The sequence below is a fragment of the Coregonus lavaretus genome, assembly GCF_964263955.1.
Source record: "Coregonus lavaretus genome assembly, chromosome: 14".
Lineage (NCBI taxonomy): Eukaryota > Metazoa > Chordata > Actinopteri > Salmoniformes > Salmonidae > Coregonus > Coregonus lavaretus.
The window spans coordinates 6343721-6367373 of NC_140001.1; the positions used below are offsets into that span (position 1 = coordinate 6343721).

General features: G+C 41.1%; 1 protein-coding gene across 1 annotated transcript in view; it reads left to right on the forward strand.

The window, feature by feature from the left end:
• Window positions 1-781: 781 nt before the first annotated feature.
• opn4xb (opsin 4xb) overlaps window positions 782-23653 on the forward strand; it is a gene marked incomplete at both ends in the record, with an annotated part of 31708 nt that continues 8836 nt past the window's right edge. The window contains 4 exons of the mRNA XM_084176649.1: window positions 782-951; window positions 17999-18132; window positions 18662-18865; window positions 19390-19561. Coding sequence (XP_084032775.1) covers window positions 782-951; window positions 17999-18132; window positions 18662-18865; window positions 19390-19561 — 680 coding nt within the window. The remainder of the gene's footprint in view (window positions 952-17998; window positions 18133-18661; window positions 18866-19389; window positions 19562-23653) is intronic.

A 23653-nucleotide genomic window follows, 5' to 3' on the forward strand; every position in this document is an offset into this window, starting at 1 on the left:
TTGGCTAGGGTTAGGGTCATTGGGCTAGGGTTAGGGTCATTGGGCTAGGGTTAGGGTCGTTGGTCTAGGGTTAGCGTCATTGGGCTAGGGTCAGGGTCATTGGGCTAGGGTTAGGGTCATTGGGCTAGGGTTAGGGTCGTTGGGCTACGGTTTGGGTCATTGGGCTAGGTTTAGGGTCGTTGGGCTAGGGTTAAGGTCATTGGGTTAGGGTCATTGGGCTTGGGTCATTGGGCTAGGGTTAGGGTCATTGGTCTAGGGTTAGGGTCATTGGGCTAGGTTTAGGGTCGTTGGGCTAGGGTTTGGGTCATTGGGCTAGGATTAGGGTCGTTGGGCTAGGGTTAGGATCATTGGGCTAGGGTCATTGGTCTAGGGTTAGAGTTAGGATCGTTGCCCTTTCTGTGTCTGTGCTGCTGCTGCCTGCTGCCTGCTGCCTGCTGCCTGCTTTCTGTAGCTGGTGGATGACATTATGGTTCTGACATAATAGCACAGGGTGGTGGGACTGAATCTGCTTTGCGTGCGGTGACTGGGAGAGAGAGAAAGACAGAGAGAGAGTGATATGAGAAGGAGAGGAGGGACTGAGAGAGAGTATGTGTGTTTGAGAGAGAGAGACAGATGGAGACAGAGAGTGGTTGTGTGTGTGAGAAAGAGAGATACAGAAAAAGAGAGAAAGACGGGGGAGTTTGAGAGAGGGAGAGAGAGAGGATAGAGAGAGAGTGCGACTAAAGCCAGCGAGAGGGAGCTGGGGCACGTTGGAATGGACTGGACAGATGCTGGTACCCCTATGGTCCAGGGCCAGGCGAGCAACATGGAGGAGCAGCATCAGGTCCAGCACAGCTTCTTCAAGAAGGTGGACGTCCCAGACCATGTCCACTACATCGTGGCCTTCTTCGTGTGTATTATTGGAACACTGGGGTTGACAGGGAATGCTTTGGTCATGTTCGCTTTCTGGAGGTTAGTGACTGGCTGGGGGGAAGCATGGGGGAGAGGATGCCTTGCTAAAGGTTTACAGTCACTCAGAGAGTCTATCGTGAATGAGGGCAATAGAATGTTGTGGTCTTTTTTTTTTTGTCTTAAATTCAATGAAATATTATTTTTAGCTCTTTCAAAGTACATTTTTAGAGGTCATTGTTTGTCAACATTGTGTAATATATACTTCAGTTTCTGTTAGTTTGAATTGATTTGGCCGCAGTGGTCTCGTTAATTTCCATTGCTGTTACCAGAGTGAGAGCATGGTAGCCAAATGTGGTCATTTTCAAGGAATGGAAGGGACTGAATGAACATTGCAATATGGGGTATGCAACAGGTAGGGCAAGATAATGGTGCATGCAGGGTGTGCTGTCTAATGATGATCCATATGAAGCCAAATTTAGAAAATCTATTTGAATTGTACTCCTGGGAACAGGACCTAAATAAAGAAAATTCAGAAGGATAAGCTCTGGCTGCTGACTGAATTGCAGTTGTTTGTGCACTCCATTAGCCTGCAGCCACAGCTGCTCTCTGTGTTCCATCTATGGAAGCTTAAAGAGGCAATCTGCAGTTCAAACAACAACAATGCGGCACCACGCCACTGTTTTGGTAAAAAGCTGAGGGATGGGGCTGTAGAAATGTAACCACTCTCAAGAGAGCGCTATGGATGCAAGGACTGACCATCCATGATATCAAACATATAGTTTTAACTATGTTTTGAGGCTTTGCAGTGTTTGTTTACATTTACATTGACACAAACATTGAAGTAAAACATCTATATTTTGGGTTCTGATGAGGTACGACAGTTGAACTAAACTTAGTTCAAAGTTACATTCTTCAAGAACCAATGGGTATACTGTATATCATGAATTTAAAGTCCAAAAATGCACAACGCAACGTTGATTCACCGAGGAGAGATGAAGTCCAGTTAACAGTTAACAGTTCCTGAAAAAGGAGAAAAAAGCCTCCCGGGACATAAATTGGATATTTCTAAAATTGCATTGCTGGACTTGAGGGAATAGGCTTACATTTTGTTCCCTGCCCAACACATATATTACGGGTAAAAAAAACAGCAGGCATAACCATATTTATGGTTTACACTTTGTCCTGGTCCAAGTTAATTGTTTCTTTATAGAGCAAAGTAATATACTGCATTGCATATCACAGGACTGTTTTCCTTACTGTAAAACAGCATCCCTGCTATAAAACAGAGCGACTTACAGTTAGTGAGTGCATCCACTTTCATACTGACAATACCAGGACGTGTATGACAAGGTTGCTGGCAACTCTGTTACCAGTATGTTACTGTAAATTTACAGGGACATTTTGCAATGTGTAGTCAACTTGTCATTGTCTCGTATTGCCAGAATTATAAGTCTTTGGACTATTCTTATAACTAGTCTCCTCAATCATTCTCAGACTTGATCAATTATTCAAGTTGTCATTAAACACTTCCTTCTTAGTGTAATGTATTAATTCATTACACTCAGGTGTCAATAGAACCAATAGTTTTGGGACAATAATAACCAGGTTGTCTAGACTGATTTTATAATTATAGCATAATTAGATATACTGTGTGTACATATAACTAGGAATATAGTGACAGATAGTAAACAGTAGCAGCAGCGTATGTGATGAGTCAAAATAGGCCTTCCTCTGACTCTGCCTGGTATAGAGGTCCTGGATGGCAGGGAGCTCGGCCCCAGTGATGTACTGGGCCGTAAGCACTACCCTCTGTAGTGCCTTGTGGTCGGATGCCAAGCAGTTGCCTTACCAAGCGGTGATGCAGCCAGTCAAGATGCACTCAATGGTGCAGCAGTAGAACCTTTTGAGGATCTGAAGGCCCATGCCATATCTTTTCAGCCTCCTGAGGGGGAAGAGGCGTTGTTGTGCCCTCTTCACGACTGTGTTGGTGTGTTGGGACCCTGATAGGTCCTTAGCGATGTGGCCACCGAGAAACTTGAAGCTCTCGACCCGGTCCCCTACAGCCCTGTTGATGTGAATGGGGGCGTGCTCGGCCCTCCGTTTCCTGTAGTCGACAATCAGCTCCTTTGTCTTGCTGATATTGAGTCAGAGGCTGTTGTCCTGACACAACACTGCCAGGTGTTTGCTCAATCTTGCATGCTTTCTCAAACGGCTGTAACTGTAACGCATGAACTGCCGACATTATTACGCACATTAATTGATAATGATGGAAAATTAGATAAGCAAGATATTTGAATAGATATTTTTTAAATAGCTATATAAATATATTGAGGTGAGAGCATTGGAAATGCTTTTGGCGGTTGACCTGCTTCTGTTTTGTGGGTGGCACTATGTGATGTTTTCGATGGATGGGTCCTGGCCGCTTGGGGGCATAGGGATCCGGGGCGACAGGGATGGTATGCTGATCACTGGGATGACGGCCCAACTTGGGATGGGGAGGGGTTTTAGCGGGGGAATTAGTGGAGAACAATTGGAGGGTTATTTAGTAACATTGCATTTATCGTGGTATAGCTATATGGACACTCAATCACTTTGGTATTTTCTATTGGTAAATTTACAAACATATATAATGACAAATAGATTTGAAACTTGTATCTCATTATGGTATGTGGTGAAATAAGTATAGCCAGTTATAATTGTAATGGCTTAGCAGATAATAACAAAAGAAGAACAATATTTATATGGCTCAAAGAGAAGGAATATAATATCTATTGTTTACAGGAAACCCATTCAACAATTCTAGATGAAGTTGCGTGGAAAAAGGAATGGGGGGGGCGAAATATACTTCTCCCATGGGCTAAGAAACTCAAAAGTGGTGATGATATTAATTAACAGTAATTTCGATCCGAATGTGCAAATTTTCCAAACAGATACGGAAGGTAGATGGATTATTTTAAATAAGTTATTGGACCATAAACAAATATGGCTCATTAACATTTACGGACCAAATAATGATGATCCACACTTCTTTGAAAATATATATAATAAATTATCGACCTTGCAAGCAATTCAAGACTCTATTATTATGGTGGGAGATTATAATACCGTTTTAAATAGCTCAATGGACCGCAAAGGAAATCACACTACAAACAATCACCCTCATTCTCTTAAGGAAATTGTGAATGTCATGGATACATTAGAACTAGTAGATATATGGAGGCTTAAATATCCTGATCTAGTGAGATATACATGGCGGAGTCTCAATCAAGCTAGTTGTCTTGACTTCTTTCTTATGTCATTCTCATTGGCACCAAAAGTTTAAAAAGTGTTGATAGGGGACAGAACGCGGTCGGACCATCATATAATTGGCAAATACATTACTCTTACTGAATTTCCACGTGGGCGAGTATATTGGAAATTTAATCAAAGCCTATTGGATGATAACTTGTTTTTAACTAGGACAGAGGGATTTATAACTGATTTTTTCAGACATAACATAGGTACAGCAAATCCCCTTATTGTATGGGACACCTTAAATGTGCCTTTAGAGGCCATGCAATTCAGTACTCATCTCGAAAACAAAACAATTTAGGTCAAAAGAGTCCACACTAACAAAGGAAATAGAAGGTCTAACAGAACAGATAGATAGCAATAAAAACTGTAAAATAGAGGCTCAAAATAAATTAGAGGAAAAACAAAAAGAAATGGAGAAACTTATTCAAGAAAGATCAAGTATAATATATTATCAAAAATAAAGCAAACTGGATGGAATATGGGGAAAAATGCACCAAATTCTTTTTTAATCTTCAACATATGAATGCTACCAAAAATAATTTATTGAAACTGGTTACAAATGACGGAGTCACCCATGATTCACCAAATGATATTTTGAAGGAAGAAACAAAGTACTTTAAGCATATGTTTTCGTTTCAGTCGCCTCCATCTCCTCTAACTGAAGCAAATTGTAGAGATTTTTTTTCTAATGATAATGTAAAATTAACAGCCATACAGAGGAACTTCTGGATGGAATTAAAGACTTTAAGTCTGGGAAAACTCCAGGGTTGGATGGCATATCAGTCGAGGTATACCAAACCTCAGAGGACCGTTATTAGCATGTTTTAACCACTCCTATGTAAATGGTAGATTATCAGACACTCAAGAAGAAGGTCTGATTTCATTATTACTGAAACAGGATACAAGTGGAAAATATAAAGATCCAGTCCATTTAAAGAATTGGTGGCACCTTACACATCAGTGTTGTGATGCAAAAATTCTAGCAAAATGTATAGCGCATAGAATTAAAAAGGTATTGTCGGACATTATTCATTCTAATCAGACAGGTTTTTTACATGGGCGATACATTGGAGATAATATAAGGCAAGAACTGGAAACAATAGAACACTAAAAAATCTGGGAAACCAGGCCTGCTATTCATAGCTGACTTTGAAAAGGCATTTGATAAAGTACGACTGGGGTTTATATATAAATGCCTGGAGCATTTCAATTTTGGACAATCTCTTATAAATTGGGTTAAAATCATGTATAGTAACCCTAGGTGTAAAATAGTAAATAATGGCTATTTCTCAGAAAGTTTTAAACTGTCAAGAGGAGTGAAACAAGGTTGTCCACTATCGGCATATCTATGTATTATTGCCATCGAGATGAAGCTATTAAAATCAGATCCAACAATAATATCAAGGGATTAGAAATCCAGGGCTTAAAAACAAAGGTGTCATTGTACACTGATGATTCATGTTTTCTTTTAAATCCACAACTTGAATCCCTCCACAGCCTCATAGAGGATCAAGATACATTTTCTAACCTCTATGGATTATAACCAAATTATGATAAATGTACTATATTACGTATTGGATCACTAACATTTTTTTTACATTACCTTGTAGTTTACCAATAAAATGATCTAATGGTGATGTGGATATACTCGGAATACATATCCCAAAGGAAATAAATGATCTCACTCCAATACAATTTTAATAGAAAGTTAGCAAAAATAGATAAGATCTTGCTACCATGGAAAGGTAAATACCTGTCAATTTGTGGAAAAATCACCCCGATTAACTCTTTAGTATTATCCCAGTTTACCTATTTGCTTATGGTCTTGCCTACGCCTAGCGAACAGTTTTTTTTATGAGAAAAAAATATTCCATTTTATTTGGAACGGCAAACCAGACAAAATTAAATTAAATGGGCCTATTTATATAATGAATATGAATTCGGAGGACAGAAATTATTAAATATTAAAGCATTAGACCTATCACTAAAAGCTTCAGTCAAACTATACTTAAAAATTATACTTAAATCCAAACTGCTTCTCTAGCAAACTAGTAAGATTGTCTCACCCAATGTTCAAGAAGGGACTTTTTCCCTTTATTCAGATTACAACCCCTCACTTTCAGGTATTTGAAAAGGAAATCATCTCCCAAATATCACTATTTCTAAAACAAGCCATAAAAAGTTGGTTGCAATTTCAATTTAATCCTCCAGAAACGACAGAACAAATATTGCAACAAATATTGTGGTTAAACTCAAATATACTAATTTATTTTAAAAAACATTCTTTTTTGAGAAGATGTTTAAAAAAGGTATAATCTTCATAAATGATATTATCGGTAGGAATGGTGGAGTTATCTCGCACATGCAGCTAACAAAAACATATGGAAATGTCTGCTCTACCCAAAATTACAACCAAATAATTGCAGCATTACCGCAAAAATGGAAGAAGAAAGTGGAAGGAGGAAAAAGTAAGGAACTTGTCTGTCGGCCTTGCATTAAAGAACATAATTGGTTAAAGAAAATTGTGATAAATAAAAAGGTTTACCAGTTTCATTTAAGGACCAAAAGATTGACAGCCGTCCCATATAGATTGCAAAATAGTTGGGAAGAGAATTTTTACGTACCGATTCCATGGCATAGTGTTTATGAACTTATACGCAAAACGACGCCGGATTCAAAACTTAGAATTTTTCAATTTAAATTATTATATAAAATTCTTGCTACCAATAGAATGTTATTTGTATGGGGGATACAATCATCCCAGCTCTGCAGATTTGGCTGTGAAGAGAAAGAATCATTAGATCATTTGTTTTGGTACTGTCCATTTGTAGCTTGTTTCTGGACACAGGTCCAGGAATGGCTGAAGGATTGCAATATTTGCATGGAGCTGACCCTGCAGATAGCACTACTGGGTGATCTGAAAAGTCATAGTCAATCGATCAATAATATAATAATACTTTTAGCAAAAATGTTTATTTTCAATTCACAAACTGTAGAAACAATGAGAATAGAAAGGTTCAGAACTTTTGTAAAACATCACAGTACAGTTGAAAAATATATGGCAAATAGAAATCCAATATGGATGGTGTTAAGAGATAGATGGAAGGTGCTGAATGGAGCTGAAGGATGGGACTAATAACAACAACTAATAACAACAAGATAACTAGTGTAAGACATGCTGTGTCCATAATAAGTATATAGGTTATATATTGTGAGCTTTTGTGAAAGAGCACAGTTAGAAAGATATGGCATATAGAAGCATACCAGATGGACATCATGAAAATAATCGGAGGACGTTCAGGAGTAAAAACAAACAAAATATAATTATTGACTGTGTCCATAAAATGTATATAGTATGTATAAGCATGAAGTAGAGGCCTAAGCATTGTTGTTCACTAGTTTACTCAAATTAGGGAAGGGATGGTGGGGTTGGAAAGTAATAAAGGGAAATATATATATTTTTAAAGGATATGTATGTATATATATATATACAGTGGGGAGAACAAGTATTTGATACACTGCCGATTTTGCAGGTTTTCCTACTTACAAAGCATGTAGAGGTCTGTAATTGTTATCATAGGTACACTTCAACTGTGAGAGACGGAATCTAAAACAAAAATCCAGAAAATCACATTGTATGATTTTTCAGTAATTAATTTGCATTTTATTGCATGACATAAGTATTTGATACATCAGAAAAGCAGAACTTAATATTTGGTACAGAAACCTTTGTTTGCAATTACAGAGATCATACGTTTCCTGTAGGTCTTGACCAGGTTTGCACACACTGCAGCAGGGATTTTGGCCCACTCCTCCATACAGACCTTCTCCAGATCCTTCAGGTTTCGGGGCTGTCGCTGGGCAATACGGACTTTCAGCTCCCTCCAAAGATGTTCTATTGGGTTCAGGTCTGGAGACTGGATAGGCCACTCCAGGACCATGAGATGCTTCTTAGGGAGCCACTCCTTAGTTGCCCTGGCTGTGTGTTTCGGGTCGTTGTCATGCTGGAAGACCCAGCTACGACCCATCTTCAATGCTCTTACTGAGGGAAGGAGGCTGTTGGCCAAGATCTCGCGATACATGGCCCCATCCATCCTCCCCTCAATACGGTGCAGTCGTCCTGTCCCCTTTGCAGAAAAGCATCCCCAAAGAATGATGTTTCCACTTCCATGCTTCACGGTTGGGATGGTGTTCTTGGGGTTGTACTCATCCTTCTTCTTCCACCAAACACGGCGAGTGGAGTTTAGACCAAAAAGCTCTATTTTTGTCTCTTCAGACCACATTACCTTCTCCCATTCCTCCTCTGGATCATCCAGATGGTCATTGGCAAACTTCAGACGGGCCTGGACATGCGCTGGCTTGAGCAGGGGGACCTTGCGTGCACTGCAGGATTTTAATCCATGACGACGTAGTGTGTTACTAATGGTTTTCTTTGAGACTGTGGTCCCAGCTCTCTTCAGGTCATTGACCAGTTCCTGCCGTGTAGTTCTGGGCTGATCCCTCACCTTCCTCATGATCATTGATGCCCCACGAGGTGAGCTCTTGCATGGAGCCCCAGACCGAGGGTGATTGACCGTCATCTTGAACTTCTTCCATTTTCTAATAATTGCGCCAACAGTTGTTGCCTTCTCACCAAGGCTAGCCGGTGCCCCCGCACATTGACTCTGCAACGGTACCCCCCTGTATATATAGCCTCCCTACTGTCACTTTATTTTACTTCTGCTCTTTTTTTCTCAACACTTTTTGTTGTTGTTGTTTTATTCTTACTTTTTTGTTTAAAATAAATGCACTGTTGGTTAAGGGCTGTAAGTAAGCATTTCACTGTAATGTCTGCACCTGTTGTATTCGGCGCATGTGACCAATAAAATTTGATTTGATTTGATTTGAAGCTGCTTGCCTATTGTCCTGTAGCCCATCCCAGCCTTGTGCAGGTCTACAATTTTATCCCTGATGTCCTTACACAGCTCTCTGGTCTTGGCCATTGTGGAGAGGTTGGAGTCTGTTTGATTGAGTGTGTGGACAGGTGTCTTTTATACAGGTAACGAGTTCAAACAAGTGCAGTTAATACAGGTAATGAGTGGAGAACAGGAGGGCTTCTTAAAGAAAAACTAACAGGTCTGTGAGAGCCGGAATTATTACTGGTTGGTAGGTGATCAAATACTTATGTCATCCAATAAAATGCAAATTAATTACTTAAAAATCATACAATGTGATTTTCTGGATTTTTGTTTTAGATTCCGTCTCTCACAGTTGAAGTGTACCTATGATAAAAATTACAGACCTCTACATGCTTTGTAAGTAGGAAAACCTGCAAAAATCGGCAGTGTATCAAACACTTGTTCTCCCCACTGTATGTATGTATATGCGTATATGTATGTATGTGTATGTATGTGTGTACATATATATATATATATATATATATATATATATATATATGCGAGAAAAAAAACTAAAAAAAACATATGGGGGATTGGAAGTGATGCAGACAATTACATTGATGGAAGTTACAATCTACCCCCTAAAAGAATAATGTGTACATGTAGGTATTACAGACTGGGTCAGGGAGTGGTTGAAAATGTCAGTGAAGACACTTGCTAGCTGGTCAGCGCAGGCTCCGAGTACGCGTCCTGGTAATTCGTCTGGCCCTGCGGCCTTGTGAATCTTAACCTGTTTAAAGGCTACGGAAAGCATGATCACACAGTCGTCCAGAACAGCTGGTGCTCTCACGTATGGTTCAGTGTTGCTTGCCTCGAATCGAAGCATAGAAGGCATTTAGTTTGTCTGGTAGGCTCGCGTCACTGGGCAGCTCATGGCTGGGTTTCCCTTTGTAATATGTGATAGTTTGCAAGCCCTGCCACATCCGACAAGCATCAGAACTGGTGTAGTAGGATTTGATCTTAGTCCTGAATTGACGCTTTGCCTATATCATGGTTCGTCGGAGGGTGTAGCAGGATTTGTTATAAGCGTCCGGATTTGGGTCCTGCTCCTTCGAAGCGGCAGCACTAGCCTTTAGCTCAATGCGGATGTTGCCTGTATTCTATGGCTTCTGGTTGGGATATATATGTACAGTCACTGTAGGGATGACATCATCAATGCACTTATTAATGAAGCCGGTGACTGATGTGGTAAACTCTCTTGGTAAATAGTATGGTCTACTGCTTATCATGAGGTATTCTAACTCAAGCAAGCAGAACCTCGACACTTAATATTAGAGATTGCGTACTTGCTGTTGTTAACAAAGAGACACACACCACCCCCTTTGAGCTTACCCGACGCTGCCGTTCTGTTCTGCCGATGCATAGAAAAAAACCAGCTAGAATATTATCCAGTCCTTGCTCAGCCAAGTTTCAGAGAAACATAGGATAGTCTCAAACGGAGCTTGTCCAGTTTGTTCTCCAGTGAGTGTACATTCGCGAACAGAACAGAGGGTAGGATTATTTACTCATCGCCGTAGTTTCATCAGGGCACCCGCACGTCTGCCTTTATATCGCCGTCTCTTTCTCTTCCGAGTGTCGGGGATTAGGGCCTGGTCCAGGGTGAGCAGTATGTACTATGCTGCCGACTCATTGAAGTAGAAATCTTCATCCAAATTGAGGTTAGTGATTGCTGTTCTGATGTCCAGAAGCTCTTTTCGGTCAAAGGAAACGATGGCGGAAACATAATATTTAAGATCAACGCAAAAAAACACACAAAATAGCAGAATTGGTCAGAAGCCCGTAAAACATCCACTAAACATTTCAGACCTGGGTTCAAATACATGTGTAGGTTCATGTATAACAGTATGCATTTATACTTGAAGTAGTTGTCTAAATACTTACTGAAACACAGTATTTGAACCCAGGTCTGCTAGCCATTGCTACTATTGCATGTTATATGCAGTGGTGTAAAGTACTTAAGTAAAAATACTTTAAAGTACTACTTAAGTAGTTTTTTTGGGTAGCTGTACTTTAACTATTTATATTTGAGAACTTTTACTTTTACTCAACTACATTCTTAAAGACATTAATGTACTTTTTACTACATTACATTTGGAATGCTTAGCAGGATAGGAAAATGGTCCAATTCACACACTTATCAAGAGAACATCCCTGGTCATCCCTACTGCCTCTGATCTGTCAGACTCACTAAACACAAATGCCGTCTGGTTTGCTTAACATAAGGAATGTGAAATGATTTATACTTTTATTTATGATACTTAAATATATTTTAGCAATAACATTTATTTTTGAAACTTAAGTATATTTAAAACCAAATACTTTTAGACTTTTACTCAAGTAGTATTTTACTGGGTGACTTTCACTTTTACTTGAGTCATTTTCTATTAAGGTATCTTTACTTTTACTCAGGTATGACAATTGGGTACTTTTTCCACCACTGGGTATAAGGAGAAAGCGCCATGCATGTTATTACATTTGGTCAAGACAAGATGGTCATGCATGATAAGATTATGCTCTGATCCAGAAAGAGTATGGCCGCCCTACTCTTTCCCTGGTCTTGTCTATTATTTTATTGAAGATAATTGATTTCTGAGATTAGGTCTGGTGGGTCTCAAGGTAGAAGGTATTACCGAAAGCTTTTATATTTCAGCTCTCCTCCAGATTAAATGGCCTCTTCGGACAATTGTTCCATACATGGTGCTGCATGCATTTATGAAGTCAGAACACAGTCACGCACGTATACACTCTATAAAAGATAGGGAGTAGACGGTGGGTAGGAGTGGTGACATTCTACCGTGGATGAGGATCGATGACAGAATGTTTTCATGTATTAAACAATAGATCAATATAATGATGAATGTGGCTGGGATCATTCAAAAACATTGTTGTTATTGTTGTTGTGTAAGGATGTAGTACGATGTAGGCCTACATTTGGACATCCACTTGTTGAGCTCGGGGTGGCTGAAATCTGAGTTTTAAGAGTATTTCTTGTGGCTACCTAGCTCAAACTCTAGACGTCGAATTAAAATGAGACTGTAGAGTCCATAAAGTGACCATTGGACTTAAAAAATTACGAATTTACTCAATTTGACGTGCACATTTCCGTCCATTAAGAACCAACTATATGCTACCTTTTTGTAGCATTTGACAATGCTAACATCTCTTTTCAGCCGAATCTCAGAGTTCTGTCAAACCGGGCCAGCAGCTCGCTTGCTCAGCAACTCGACAACACAAACAGCTGGCTGCCTGCACCAGCCAGGCAGCAGCCAGCCATGATAAGAAGTGGTTGCGGACAAACCTAGGCTACTATAGATAGCTAGCTATATGTTGGTTCTCAAGCTGAGGTTAATCAATAAATGCATACAGATAATTGTCCAACATGAAAAATGGGTTGGTTGTTGTTAGTGAGCTGAATGTGGTTTTGTTTTGATTAGCTAACATTAGGTAGCCAGCTAGCCAGCAGCTGTAATGTTAGCCAACTAGCTAACATAATGTTACACCACAGATAGATTTTTTTACAAAAACAATTGTGATATCCAATTGGTAGTTATAGTCTTGTCCCATTGCTGCAACTCCCCTATGGACTTGGGAGAGGCGAAGGTCGAGAGCCATGCGTCTTCCGAAACAATACCCTGCCAAGCCGCACTGCTTCTTGACACACTGCTCGCTTATCCCGGAAGCCAGCCACACTGAGGTCAGCTTGCAGGCGCCCGGCCCGCCACAAGGAGTCGCTATAGCGCGAAGGGACAAGGAAATCCCCACCGGCCAAACCCTCCCCTAACCCGGACCACGCTGGGCCAATTGTGGCCACCTCATGGGTCTCCCGGTCACGGCCGGCTGTGACACAGCCTTAGAGCTGTGCAACTTGGGAGGCCACAGATAGACTAAGTTACCAGTCAGATGAGAGCTAATGTTGGCTAGCTAGCTATATTTTATATATATAGCTAACCAACAAGCGAGGAAAGCTAGCTAGCTATATTTAGCTAGCTAGCTAGCTATATTTAAGTTTTTTTTATATATATATAAGGCTGAAGTCATCTGTGTAAAGAAACAAATAAGCTAGTGAACGTCCTTGCCTGATATAGACATTTAGCTAGCCAACTAGTTAGCCAGTAATAACTCAATGTTATTAATAACTTAGCTAGCTACATCCCACATTATTCCACATAGCTAGCTAAGTAAAGTTCATAGTCAATACCAAACTTTGTCAGACAATAACTTATATCCCACCTTCTTCCACAAAGCATAGCTAGCTAGCTACCTAGCTAAGTAAAGTTCATAGTCAACACCAAGCTTTGGGAAACTGCCACGCAGCTAATTTATAAAACATAATGCAATGGGCATTGCTCATCTAATGTTAGCTACTCCATACAGTCAAAATGTTGGCTTGCTTGTTAACGTTACGTGTGCAACCAAATTTCAGCTCATAACATAACAGCTGCTAGCTAGCTATCCTCGACCAAGATCAGCCATACCTCTCAGAACACAAACAGTAGCTGATAAAATTGCCTTGCTAAGAACAAGTTAGCTAGCTAGCACACCAGACAGAAACTTTGCTTTTCGACCATTCAAAGCAAAGTAATTTAACGTTAGCTAATGTTCCAGATCTTACCTTATGCATTAATTCAGTAAGCTCCCTCCTCTCTCAATGCAATTGTCTTCTTGTCATTATAATCCACATTTGCGCTGACTGATCAATAGTGTCAAGTTACTCTTCAGTGTCTTCCCAAAAAATATACGCATTTTCCATCCACATAAGTAGCACTTTGTGCGAGTGCACACGTACACCCAGTTAAAACAACAACATCATTGCTTGCAAGTGCAACTGAACCTGTGTGCAGTCAAAAGAAAACGCCATGCTTGCTAACTTGGTTAGAGCTAACTCTATAAATGACCTAACTGTATAAATGAGACTGTTGTCAACACATGAACTGTTTCAGACGATTTCTTTTTAACCAAGCAAGAGAAATAAACGTTCAACCAGTACTGAGTGAATGAACAACAAAAACATTGTGTAACAAAAGCTTTTCTGTCATCACCAGATTGTCCAGTTAAACAGAGTGTGAAGTTGACATGTTTATAACAAGGCTCGTAGCTTAACGGTTAGCGTCACGGCCTTGGGAACTGAAGGTTTCGGCACTCGGAGGATACATTTTCACCATTGTGTTTAGTGTATAGTTTTGACACACAGTGCTTATTTGCATTTATTAAAATAACCTTTGGATTCATGGAGTGGCAGGCAAGTGGCAGTGAGTGTGGTGGTATGTAGCTACTACTGCGTGCGTCTTGCTAGAACGGAGGAGAGACCAGCTTTCAGACTCTCAAGGAAGAAAGAGGTCGTTGCTCTCATCCATGAGATGCACGCCATCCCTACAGTACTACCCATTTATGGCAGAGTGGCGGATTGAGGGCATGCAGCTGTCACAGAAATGCAAGCTGGCCCATGTGGAACTGACAAACGACTTATGCCTATTCAAATGTTGTTATGCTGTATTATAATGTTATATAATAATGTTGCATGATCACCTTCCGGTGTAAAAACCATGGAAATTAAAAACAAAAAACTATGTTTTAGGTGAGAATAGATATTGGTCTGAAGCCGGAAAAAAAAAGTTAATTCAGGAGCACCACAATGCCTATTCCACCAAAGCTCTACCAAGGGTTTCCAGCACATAGCTTTGACCTACTACAGTAGCTATGTTGGTATTGTACTTCAAACTATGTGTAGGCAGGTTGATTAGGATTCAAACCTTCTCAAACTGCCTAATTCAACTCTTCAGAGGGATAATGGACTTTACAGTGCCCTGCTATTAAAATGATGTAGACCGGTAGGCGACTCCGGGATGCTGACCTAAGCAGAGTTGCAAAGAAAAAGCCATATCTCAGATATGTTTCTCATGTCTACACTGTATATCTGATCAATTCTATGTTATTTTAATGGACAAAAAAAAAAGTACTTTTCTTTCGAAAACAAGGACATTTCTAAGTGACCCCAAACTTTTGAACGGTAATGTATATATATACAGTACCAGTCAAAAGTTTGGACACACCTACTCATTCAAGGGTTTTTCTTTATTTGTACTATTTTTTACATTGTAGAATAATAGTGAAGACATCAAAACTATGAAATAACCCATATGGAATCATGTAGTAACCAAAAAAGTGTTAAACAAATCAAAATATATTTTATATTTGAGATTCTTCAAATAGCCACCCTTTGCCTTGATGACAGCTTATATGTATTTTTAGATATACTGTATTTTTAGATATACTGTAGGCCTGTTGTAAATGTGTATTATTATTGCATCACCATCTTTATTGCAGTACAAACATAACTTTAAACTACACATTATTTTGACAGAGGTAATGAACTGTCCATTGATCAGAACAGCAATTGATAAAACAGGACCATGTTTGAAACACAAGTGGTTCTGACCTTAATTCAATATTACACAGGTAAGATAACAGTTACAGAAATCAGGAATGCAGACAGGTTGTATCTATCTGAGCTACTGTGTCCAACACACCACCACCTGTTGTTATGTTGTGCACCTACTGACCAAAAAAGGATGTTATTATGATTATTATGTATAGCTAAAATAAAGGTTAAAGGACATACAGGCATGCACCACATTACTACAAGACAAAACAGCTCAATCAAGCCTGATGGTCTTTTAAGAATAAAAGCAAAGTTTGCTTTCAGTTAAAAAAATTAATAAATGAAAATATAGTGTAATGGGTGTAATATTCATATGTGTCAGCATACTGAATTGTAATTGGGTGCGTTCTACCATCGTATCATACTGCGTTATGATTGGTTAAGACCACCCAGGTGGTGAGGTCATCTTCAAGATGATCATGGCCGGAGACACATGAACATGCCAGTTATAGCTAGGTAATAAAGAGTTATGTTTATAAAGATCCTGTCGTGCTGCATTTTATTATTTTATATAAAGCATACAAAACAAGACAATGGGATAATGTCTTACTGTGGTGTGTGAAGAATCCAATAATTTACCTTGTATGCGGTACAAATCACATTATTGTGGAAGCACCTCCTCTAAGAATATGAGTTATGCTGTTTGAGAAGGTTTGAATCCCAAGCAACCTGCCGACACATAGTTTGAAGTACAGTACTACAACCTACTGTAGCTACTGTAATAGGTCAAAGCTGTGTGCTGGAAAACCTTGGTAGAGCATGGGTGGAATAGGCGTTGTGGCCCTCATGTGAATTTCCTTTCTTTTTCGGCTTCAGACCAATGCCTATTCTCACTTAAAACATTTTTTTTTTTTGTATAAGCCTATGCCATTTGTATGCTCATGGATTTCAAATGTGGTTTGGTATAATATATATATACACTGCTCAAAAAAATAAAGGGAACACTAAAATAACACATCCTAGATCTGAATGAATGAAATAATCTTATTAAATACTTTTTTCTTTACATAGTTGAATGTGCTGACAACAAAATCACAAAAAAAAATTATCAATGGAAATCAAATTTATCAACCCATGGAGGTCTGGATTTGGAGTCACACTCAAAATTAAAGTGGAAAACCACACTACAGGCTGATCCAACTTTAATGTAATGTCCTTAAAACAAGTCAAAATGAGGCTCAGTAGTGTGTGTGGCCTCCACGTGCCTGTATGACCTCCCTACAACGCCTGGGCATGCTCCTGATGAGGTGGCGGATGGTCTCCTGAGGGATCTCCTCCCAAACCTGGACTAAAGCATCCGCCAACTCCTGGACAGTCTGTGGTGCAACGTGGCGTTGGTGGATGGAGCGAGACATGATGTCCCAGATGTGCTCAATTGGATTCAGGTCTGGGGAACGGGCGGGCCAGTCCATAGCATCAATGCCTTCCTCTTGCAGGAACTGCTGACACACTCCAGCCACATGAGGTCTAGCATTGTCTTGCATTAGGAGGAACCCAGGGCCAACCGCACCAGCATATGGTCTCACAAGGGTTCTGAGGATCTCATCTCGGTACCTAATGGCAGTCAGGCTACCTCTGGCGAGCACATGGAGGGCTGTGCGGCCCCCCAAAGAAATACTACCCCACACCATGACTGACCCACCGCCAAACCGGTCATGCTGGAGGATGTTGCAGGCAGCAGAATTTGCCAATCTTGGTGTTCTCTGGCAAATGCAAAACGTCCTGCACGGTGTTGGGCTGTAAGCACAACCCCCACCTGTGGACGTCGGGCCCTCATACCACCCTCATGGAGTCCATTTGAGCAGACACATGCACATTTGTGGCCTGCTGGAGGTCATTTTGCAGGGCTCTGGCAGTGCTCCTCCTGCTCCTCCTTGCACAAAGGCGGAGGTAGCGGTCCTGCTGCTGCGTTGTTGCCCTCCTACGGCCTCCTCCACGTCTCCTGATGTACTGGCCTGTCTCCTGGTAGCGCCTCCATGCTCTGGACACTACGCTGACAGACACAGCAAACCGTCTTGCCACAGCTCGCATTGATGTGCCATCCTGGATGAGCTGCACTACCTGAGCCACTTGTGTGGGTTGTAGACTCCGTCTCATGCTACCACTAGAGTGAAAGCACCGCCAGCATTCAAAAGTGACCAAAACATCAGCCAGGAAGCATAGGAACTGAGAAGTGGTCTGTGGTTACCACCTGCAGAACCACTCCTTTATTGGGGGTGTCTTGCTAATTGCCTATAATTTCCACCTGTTGTCTATTCCATTTGCACAACAGCATGTGAAATGTATTGTCAATCAGTGTTGCTTCCTAAGTGGACAGTTTGATTTCACAGAAGTGTGATTGACTTGGAGTTACATTGTGTTGTTTAAGTGTTCCCTTTATTTTTTTGAGCAGTGTATATATAATATAGAAATATATTTCCACCTACCTGTGTTGCAGTAATAAGAAGCTGCGCAATCTGCCCAACTACTTCATCGTGAACCAGGCGGTGAGCGACTTCCTCATGGCTTTCACACAGTCGCCAATCTTCTTCATTAACTGTCTCTATAAAGAGTGGATTTTTGGCGAATACGGTAAGTCATCCACCCTTTCTCTCCTTTGTCACCACATCATCTCAAACGTTTGCTTTTCATATAGTTCAAAATAATTGTGCAAAGTGCAAAATTTACAATAAACCGCATTATAATCTAGTGGCATGATTTAATTAGAAACTTTTCTTCAACAATGTGCGCTATAAAGAGGCTACTGTTTACGTATTGCTCAGTTTCCTAAACTCTAGTTAGATAATAGTCTCCTAATAATGCACATTGTTGAAAAATAATTCAAATTAAATCTTACTGCGAGATTATAATGAGGTTTATGGTATTTTTTTGCAAAAAAATTTTTGCACTACGTAAATGTTGCCCATTGTGTTCAACCACCATGGTGGACGGTGAAAGGGAACACCCCAAGAGTAACACAAAACATTATTTGTTGCTATTTGTTCATGTTGACTATTGATAATTGATACTTTTCTAGTCTCCTTTTCTAGCGACGGTTACAATCTGAATCTCTGAACAGGCATTGTTGGTTTTGACCTGCATTTGAACTGTGTGTCTGCAGGATGTAAAATGTATGCCTTCTGTGGGGCTCTCTTTGGCATCACCTCCATGATCAACCTGTTGGCTATCTCAATTGACCGCTACCTGGTCATCACCCAGCCACTCAAGGCCCTCGGCCGGTCGTCAAGGCGTCGGACCACCCTGGCAATACTAATGGTGTGGCTCTACTCTTTTGCCTGGAGTTTTGCCCCACTTGTTGGCTGGAGTAAGTCCTTTCACCAACAACTCAACAAATTCACATCCTCAAATGTTAAGAAGTAAATGTAAAAATGGATGGTTGCCGGTTCGAACCCAAGGGCTGATAGGGTCGCTGGCATCAATATTTCTGCTGTTGTGCCCTGGAGCAATATATTTAACCATTAAAATGCTTCATGGGCTGTGTTGCGCCCAGCCAATTAAATTAAACATCTATTATATCCTATCCTATTAGATCCTATCCTATCCTATTCTATCCTATCCTATTAGATCCTATCCTATCCTATTAGATCCTATCCTATCCTATTCTATCCTATCCTATCCTATTAGATCATATCCTATCCTATTAGATCCTATCCTATTAGATCCTATCCTATCCTATTCTATCCTATCCTATCCTATTAGATCCTATCCTATCCTATGAGATCCTATCCTATCCTATTAGATCCTATCCTATTCTATTCAACACATCCAGTACCTGCCAGGATTTTCACTGTAGTGTGTATATATATATTTTTTGATTGGCTCTTACAGGCTCCTATATCCCAGAGGGCCTCATGACTTCCTGCACTTGGGATTATGTGACATACACATACGCCAACCAGAGCTACACCATGATGCTGTGTTGTTTTACCTTCTTCATCCCGCTGGGAGTCATCTTCTACTGCTACCTCTTCATGTTCCTGGCCATCCGCACTGCCAGCAGGTGGGACTACTATGCCAGTTTCTTAGGTGGCATAATAATAATCGTAATAATCATATTATAATCATCATATTATTAACTGAGAGGCCACACTCTCTCAGGCTGGGACACCTACATCCACCCCAGACCCTAAGCCTAAGCCTAAGCCTAAGCCTAAGCCTAACCATGAACCTGTCCCTAACCTTAGCCATGCTCTGTGACTTTTAACTCATACTAATACGTCAGCTTACAGGTATGTGACATATAACTCCATTGGTTACATGTCACTATTTTGACATATACTGTATGTCCCTAACCCTGGCCATGCTTTGTGACATATAACGAATATGTAATTAAATAAGTAATTAACACAACTAATGTGTCAACTTATGTGACATACAGTGGGGGAAAAAAGTATTTAGTCAGCCACTAATTGTGCAAGTTCTCCCACTTAAAAAGATGAGAGAGGCCTGTAATTTTCATCATAGGTACACGTCAACTATGACAGACAAAATGAGAAAAGAAAATCCAGAAAATCACATTGTAGGATTTTTAATGAATTTATATGCAAATTATGGTGGAAAATAAGTATTTGGTCACCTACAAACAAGCAAGATTTCTGGCTCTCACAGACCTGTAATTTCTTCTTTAAGAGGCTCCTCTGTCCTCCACTCGTTACCTGTATTAATGGCACCTGTTTGAACTTGTTATCAGTATAAAAGACACCTGTCCACAACCTCAAACAGTCACACTCCAAACTCCACTATGGCCAAGACCAAAGAGCTGTCAAAGGACACCAGAAACAAAATTGTAGACCTGCACCAGGCTGGGAAGACTGAATCTGCAATAGGTAAGCAGCTTGGTTTGAAGAAATCAACTGTGGGAGCAATTATTAGGAAATGGAAGACATACAAGACCACTGATCATCTCCCTCGATCTGGGGCTCCACGCAAGATCTCACCCCGTGGGGTCAAAATGATCACAACAAGCAAAAAATATCCCAGCACCACACGGGGGGACCTAGTGAATGACCTGCAGAGAGCTGGGACCAAAGTAACAAAGCCTACCATCAGTAACACACTACGCCGCCAGGGACTCAAATCCTGCAGTGGCAGACGTGTCCCCCTGCTTAAGCCAGTACATGTCCAGGCCCGTCTGAAGTTTGCTAGAGTGCATTTGGATGATCCAGAAGAGGATTGGGAGAATGTCATATGGTCAGATGAAACCAAAATATAACTTTTTGGTAAAAACTCAACTTGTCGTGTTTGGAGGACAAAGAATGCTGAGTTGCATCCAAAGAACACCATACCTACTGTGAAGCATGGGGGTGGAAACATCATGCTTTGGGGCTGTTCTTCTGCAAAGGGACCAGGACGACTGATCCGTGTAAAGGAAAGAATGAATGGGGCCATGTATCGTGAGATTTTGAGTGAAAACCTCCTTCCATCAGCAAGGGCATTGAAAATGAAACGTGGCTGGGTCTTTCAGCATGACAATGATCCCAAACACACCGCCTTTCAAGGTCCTGGAGTGGCCTAGCCAGTCTCCAGATCTCAACCCCATAGAAAATCTTTGGAGGGAGTTGAAAGTCCGTGTTGCCCAGTGACAGCCCCAAAACATCACTGCTCTAGAGGAGATCTGCATGGAGGAATGGGCCAAAATACCAGCAACAGTGTGTGAAAACCTTGTGAAGACTTACAGAAAACGTTTGACCTGTGTCATTGCCAACAAAGGGTATATAACAAAGTATTGAGAAACTTTTGTTATTGACCAAATACTTATTTTCCACCATAATTTGCAAATAAATTCATTAAAAATCCTACAATGTGATTTTCTGGAAAAAAGATTCTCATTTTGTCTGTCATAGTTGACGTGTACCTATGATGAAAATTACAGGCCTCTCTCATTTTTTTAAGTGGGAGAACTGGCACAATTGGTGGCTGACTAAATACTTTTTCCCCCCACTGTATACTGTAACTACAAGATGTCATAATTACTGTGTAAATCTATGGAAGGGGATGAGAACCATGAGCCTCCTAGGTTTTGTATTGAAGTCAATGTACCCAGAGGAGGACGGAAGCTAGCCGTCCTCCGGCTACACCATGGCGCTACCTTACAGAGTGCTTTTGAGGCTGCTGTAGACCTTCATTGCAAAACAGTGTGTTTTAATCAATTATTTGGTGACGTGAATATCTTTGGTACAGTTTTATCTAAAAAGTATAACTTTTTAAATGTTTCACAATTTTTATAAAATTCACTAAGGAGGATGGTCCTCCCCTTCCTCCTCTGAGGAGCCTCCACGGCTCCACACCCAGGAGGGTTGTTCCAGGTCTCCCCACATGAAAAAAGTAGTATTCACTGTAGTGTTTTTGCTGACTTTACTGAATTATTTACTGTAGTGTTGTTGCTGACTTTACTGTAGTTTTCACTGCAGTATTTTTGCTGACTTTACCGTAGTATTCAATGTAGTGTTTTTTCTGACTTTACTGTAGTATATACAGTTTACTATAGTATTAATAGTGTAGTTAAAAACACTGTAGTATATACTGGAGTATTTACTGTAGTGTTTTTGTTTTATTATCTTTGACATATAATTGGGGTCTTTCTCCTTGAGGAAACCTTCATTTACATTTACATTTTAGTCATTTAGCAGATGCTCTTATCCAGAGCGACTTACAGTTAGTGCATTTGTCTTAAGATAGCTAGGTGGGACAACCACATAACTCGAGGTGAGGAGGGGGATTATTTAAGATACTCTTTGAAGAGGTAGGGTTTCAGGTGCTTTCGGAAGATGGGCAGGGACTTTACTGTCCTAGCTTCAGGGGGAAGCTGGTTCCACCATTTGGTTGCCAGGAAAGTGAAGAGCTTGGACTGGACTGAGCGGGAGCTGCCCTCCCATAGGGGTGGGAGTGCCAAGAGACCAGGGGTGGCAGAGCGGAGTGCTTGGGTTGGGGTGTAGCCTGAAGGTAGGGAGGGGCAGTTCCACTTGCTGCTCTGTAGGCAAGCACCATGGTCTTGTAGTGGATGCGAGCTTCGACTGGAAGCCAGTGGTGTGGAGGAGCTTGGTGACATGGGAGAACTTGGGAAGGTTGAAAACCAGGCGGACTGCAGCGTTCTGGATAAGTTGCAGGGGTTTCATGGCACAAGCGGGGAGCCCAGCCAACAGCGAGTTGCAGTAGTCCAGACAGGAGATGACAAGTGCCTGGATTAGGACCTGCGCCGTTTCCTGTGTGAGGTAGGGTCGTACTCTACGGTTGTTGTAGAGCATGAACCTGCAGGAGCGAGTCACTGCTTTGATGTTTGCAGAGAACTACAGGGTGTTGTCAAGGGTCACGTCAAGTTTCTTTGCACTCTGGGAGGGCGACACTGTGGAGTTGTCAATCGTGATGGAGAGGTCTTTGAGCGGGCAGGCCTTCCCCAGGAGGAAGAGCAGCTCCGTCTTGTCGAGGTTGAGCTTGAGGTGGTGGGCCAACATCCAAGCTGAGATATCTGCCAGGCATGCAGAGATGCGTGTCGACACCTGGGTGTCAGAAAGGGGGAAGGAGAAAAGTAATTGAGTGTCATCCACATAGCAATGATAGTAGAGACCATGTGAGGATATGACAGAACCGAGTGACTTGGTGTATAGAGAGAAGAGGAGAGGGCCTAGAACCGAGCCCTGGAGGACACCAGTAGTGAGAGTACGTGGTGCAGACAAAGATCCTTGCCACGTCACCTGGTAGGAGTGGCCTGCCAGGTAGGATGCAATCCAAGAGTGTGCAGAGCCTGAGACGCCCATCCCTGAGAGGGTAGAAAGGAGGATCTGATGGTTCACGGTGTCGAAGGCAGAGGATAGATCTAGGAAGATGAGAACAGAGGAGAGAGAGTTGGAGAGCCTCCATGAGTCTTGGCTGAGTGAACTGTTTTGAAGCCTGACTGGTTAGGGAAGATTGTTCTGAGAGAGATAACGAGAGAGTTGATCAGAGACAGCACACTCAAGTGTTTTGGAAAGAAAAGAAAGAAGGGAAACAGTTTTTGATGTCAGATGAGTCTAGTGTTGGTTTCTTGAGGAGGGGAGCAACTCAGGCCATTTTGAAGTCAGAGCGGACGCAGCTAGTGATCAGGGATGAGTTGATG